General features: G+C 41.3%; 1 protein-coding gene across 2 annotated transcripts; it reads left to right on the top strand.

Moving 5' to 3' along the window:
• The first annotated feature begins 650 nt into the window (after positions 1 to 650).
• Positions 651 to 4,605, top strand: LOC125508854 (cyclase-like protein 4). 2 transcript variants are annotated; one of them, XM_048673648.1, is made up of 6 exons: positions 657 to 1,263; positions 1,442 to 1,486; positions 2,188 to 2,260; positions 3,570 to 3,667; positions 3,899 to 3,969; positions 4,267 to 4,605. In XM_048673648.1, exons 1-6 carry the CDS (start codon positions 780 to 782, stop codon positions 4,390 to 4,392), a joined length of 897 nt encoding a protein of 298 aa, XP_048529605.1. In that variant the 5' UTR covers positions 657 to 779; the 3' UTR covers positions 4,393 to 4,605. The 2 variants fall into 2 exon arrangements, with proteins under 2 accessions (XP_048529606.1, XP_048529605.1); XM_048673649.1 differs by lacking the exon at positions 1,442 to 1,486 and having other exon boundaries at positions 651 to 1,263.
• The last annotated feature ends 495 nt before the right edge of the window (positions 4,606 to 5,100 follow it).

The following is a 5,100-nucleotide window of genomic DNA, read 5'->3' as shown; positions in this document are numbered from 1 at the left end:
TCTGGGCCATAGTGATCCCAACTCCCATCCTCGTCCTCTTCACGAACCGCCCCACCCACGTCCTCCTTCGGGCAGCCCTCAGGCAACTCCATGGACGGATTGGATGATTGCCCGATCGCTTCCCCATCCTCACGCATCTCTCCCACCCAAATCTCGGCCTCCTTTGCTTTCTCTGATCCGCCGCCGTCTTCCAACCCTAGAGCCGACGCCATGGAGACCTAGCGCATTGCTGGGACGCACCAGGGAAGTTAATCGCCGGAATAGGAGGCGAGACACCGGTGAAGTTACGTGGACTCTGGCGCACCGCTAGAGGAAGGGGTGGACTCTAGGGAAACCCTAGAGGAAAAAAAATACCGTCAACGTCTAGCATACTGACAGGTGTCATTCCTGTTTATTTATTCAGGACAATCCTCAAAATATCGTTTACTGAATTAACTACTCCAGTTCCTAGCTGCCCCAACAACTGATATTTTTCTAGAGAATATTAGATATAGAAGATGATCGCAAACAAGGGTGACGAAAATTCTTCGCCGTCCATTTCCATCACCCAGCTAACCATTGACCGGCCGCATAAGCAAACACTCCATGTCCATGGAGCTCCGTCCCTATCTGCAAGCACATCCATGTCCATGTAAAATCCTCGAAGTATCTTTTGCTGAATTAACTACTCCTAGCCGCCCCAACAGAAGATTTGGCATGATTCTTTTTCCGAAGAAGAAGACTATACAAGATTACAAGATGATGGCAAATGTCCATCTCCATGAGATCATCACCTACCAATGATCGATACACATACACCTTGTTCCTTTTTGACCAGCCGCATGCGTAGCAGAAGCAAACACTCCAACTCCACGGCCATGGAGCTCCTCCCCTTCCTCCTCCTGCTACTCACCGGCGCCGCGGTGGCCTCCGGCGAGCCGGCGTACCCTGGCTACGGCGCCACCGACGCCGAGCCGGCGTGCGGCGTGAAGGAGGAGGCGCCGGTGCCCGTGCCGGAGAGGCGCGAGGAGTTCGACGGCGGGCGGATCCTGGACATCAGCCACTACTACCGGGAGGACATGCCGGCGTTCGAGTCGGCGGAGGGCACGCCCGGGTTCCTGCAGCTGGCCCGGTCCATGCGCAACGGCTCCGACATCGCCAACTTCTCCGAGCTCCGCCTCACGGCGCACTCCGGCACCCACGTCGACGCGCCGGGCCACGTCTTCGAGCACTACTACGACGCCGGCTTCGACGTCGACACGCTCGACCTCGCCGTCCTCAACGGTACGCCGCGCGTGGAGTTCCGCCGCGCGTACGCTTCTTGTATTTTGATTCTTTATATAAATATATAAATCGCTGGATAGGTAGCTAGCGGTAGGCATGTGATTCATTAGCGGTACTAATTATCGATCACAGGAATAGTAATTTTTAAATCTCTGACTTGTAATCTGGTGTGCCGCAGGACCAGCGCTGTTGGTAGATGTTCCAAGGGACAGCAACATAACAGGTAAACTACATAGACCCCCACTACACTTGCATATTTCAGGGTCGTTCATAAAGTCAGATATTCAGTTAGACTCCATGGAGCATTTGCTCTAAAATAGTTTAGTAAATGTGAAAAAAATACAAAAAAAATAGACATCTACATGTTCATGTCCAAATGTTATCTGTATTGTTTAGGGGAAAAGCCCAATCATTTCAACCCATGCAAAAAAGTACCCCCTCTATAAAGAAATATAAGAGCGTTTACATCACTAAGTGTAGTGATGTAAACGCTTTTATATTTCTTTACAGAGGGAGTATTACATTTTGAATTTCAGGAAGTACTCTCACATGTCTGAATTTGAAGTAAAAAAATGTTACATTTTTGAATTTCAGGAAGTAATCTCACCCGGTTAACAAATTTAATTTTAGATATTTAAATTGGCATGTGTCAAATTTGTGTCCCTGTAAGACACACCAATTGGAAAGTAAAAATAGTAAATTGTCAGGATTAAGAGCGCAAGCGAGAATAATATATATGCGCACATCACTGTCTTTCATTTTGAACTGTAAAGATGATATTTCCATGTTACATCATGATCATGTAATACTGGTTCTGCCACCTCAAATTATATTGTTTCATAATGTTTCATGGACTCATGGTAGACAATGTGTGCATATATGTTCATGAAAAACACCCCCAAATACAAACTTCTTTTCTTGCAGCTGATGTCATGGAGTCCTTGCATATTCCTAAAGGAGTCCGCCGTGTACTCTTCAGAACCTTAAACACCGACAGGTAATACCAACATACTATGCATGCACACAAGAACTCGCATCACATTCATGTATACGTGTGCACATACAACACATGGTGGCTTTACTCTATGATGATGGTGATGGCATACATAAAACTTGGGGGAGACTTATATGAGATCTCACTTTTAGGTGAGATCGTGAGATCAACCCAAAAAAAAAATCATATCTAGACATTTTGAAAAAACCTGAAATAATTTGACAACATTCATTGTGGGGTATGTCTACAGCTCTGAAAAAAATCAGCTCAAAACTTGATGTACATTTAGAGATTCAAAAAATACAAATTCAAATGTGAATAGTAGCAGTTTTGGGTGAATAGTACTTTGACACTATTCATATCTGATTTTGTCTTTTTTGTTTCTATTAATGTAAGTTGATTTAGGAGCTGAAACTTTTTTAGGTTGTACATCAAACATTGATGTGTGTCTACAAAAAATTTGAGAATGTTTGAACATGTATTTTTTTTCAAAAAAATCGATCTCATAGATCTCACCTAATGTAAGATCTCGCACAAGTCTTCCCCCATAAAACTTCAGTTAGTGTATTATGTCATTTTTAACCTTGTGATCACTGCCGATCAGAAATTTGAGGTGGATTTAACACTTGGAATTACATTGTATGTCGGCCATAAAATTTAGACTGTTTTACAAAATTGTGTGTGGGGTGTGGGGGTGGGGGTTCAATTGAGCCCACATCCTACACTTCTATAGTTGGATTTTCATGGTATGATCTTATTACTGTTTAACACTGGCTGCCACTTATTTTTAACTTCATAGTCCATCTCAAAAGAACATATATATCCCACAAAAAAATCGTCTAAACATGCAATTTTAAGCATGACAACTAAAGTACGTTATAGAAAAGATAAGCATATCCAAATATTTTCAATACTTACCTTGCACTTATGTTGTCTATGTTATGTGCATGACTTAGGTAATACTCCCTCCGTCCCATAATATAAGAGCGTTTTTGACACTATATTATGGGACAGAGGGAGTAGTAATCATGTAAATTGAAAATAAAATGCATGTGCTAACGCAATATGAAACAACAGAAATTTCAATATCGGTCTTTGTTTATATTTCCTTTTAGTGGATCAACCCATTTTAATTGTATATTTAATATATGATGTTGGCTCATTGATTTGTTTAATGTTCCTGATACTCAATTTTTAATTGAGTGTGGATGACATTTTCTTATGGAGCAAAATTTATATCATATTCGAAGTGAGTTATTATTTAATAAAAACTATGTAAACTATATCAAACATCAATCTTTCCTTAATGCAGAAAGCTTATGTGGAAGAAAGAGTTTGATTCAAGTTATGTTGGCTTCATGGAGGACGGTGCTCAGTGGTTGATTGATAACACTGACATCCAACTAGTTGGTAAGTCGAAATGTATTCATTCACTTTGTGCACAACAGTCTTTTGATTAAATTTGCAAGATATATTTTTCATCAGCAATACCGTTGCTACCAATAATGCGTGGTAAATCACCAAAGCGAAAATGACTGGTTTTAAATTTTAAATTACTGAACATGTAATATATCTTGGTCTTAGTCTCCCATCTTACTCACATTCCCTTCTCTAATGTTAATTAATATTTTGTTCATGCAGGAGTTGATTACTTGTCTGTGGGAGCATATGAGGAATGTATTCCAGCTCATCTAGTATTTCTTGATAAAAGGGTAAGGGTTTAAACCCATTCGAGTGGTAAACTTTTGGTCTCCGTGGGAACATATCTTAGGGAGGTGACATATTACATAAACCCGCTTAGTTCAAATCAATCTCATCCGTATTTGGAAGATACGAAAAGTTCATATTCAACATAAAAATTGGTTGTTCGGTAGTAACCCTTTCACCACTTGTAATTTTCGTAACTTCCAAAAAAAACATTGGTTTTAATATTGAGATCACTCTCTCCATGTAAAATCCCTGAAAACCAGATTGAGACTCCTTTTAAACCTGTTATCTGTTCCTTTCAGGAAGTCATCCTTGTGGAAGCCTTGAACCTTGAACATGTTGCCACTGGAATATACACATTGCATTGCTTGCCACTAAGGTTGCGCGGTGCTGAAGGCTCTCCAGCGAGATGCATCCTCATCAAGTAACAATTGTAGCACTGTGTGATATGAAATAAGAAGATATGTGTATCACGTACATCAATATGAATTTGCAAATGGATGTGTCCAATCTCCAGTAGATAACAGATGAAACATACTAGTTTGTAGATTTCTGCAAGTACACTTGCTTTGAATCTGGCATCTCTGTACAATGTAAAAGGCTACTAGCGACTCTGCGAATTTCAGTGTTAAATTTCAGTATGGTTAGACTCAAGCCAATCTAGGACACCTTAATTTGGCCAACATGATAACTTTGGATGTGCCGCAGGTCTATTGGTAGCTTTGTTTGGTTGCCAGTAAGTTATATACCAGAGGTTCCCGACAACTATACTATTTTGCTGCGACCAGCTTTCGCCGTGACTCATTATACAACTACAATAAAATTTACCATATTGACCTTGGTGAAAAATGTGTCATAACCAAAGATGTGGCACTGCCTAAACTTAAGCATTTGTGACATACTGACACTGAGCTGGCAACATTCTCAGTTTGAACTGAGCGATCAATCACACTCTATGTTTCCATAACTGTTTACCAGCCCTACATGCAGGGCACATCCCGGATGGTGGCGCTAGATAAGGTTTATCCCTAAAGACTAGGCCTACCTTGTTACAACAGAAAGAGATATACAACAACCCAACGTTACAATGTATGTGACAGTTCAACCCCCCCCGCCTCCCCACCCCCCCCCCCGCG

Source organism: Triticum urartu, chromosome 5 (genome assembly GCF_003073215.2).
Source record: "Triticum urartu cultivar G1812 chromosome 5, Tu2.1, whole genome shotgun sequence".
Classification (NCBI taxonomy): Eukaryota; Viridiplantae; Streptophyta; class Magnoliopsida; order Poales; family Poaceae; genus Triticum; species Triticum urartu.
The sequence above is the reverse complement of the archived record's forward strand: the minus strand, read 5'-3'. Positions and strand labels throughout refer to the sequence as shown.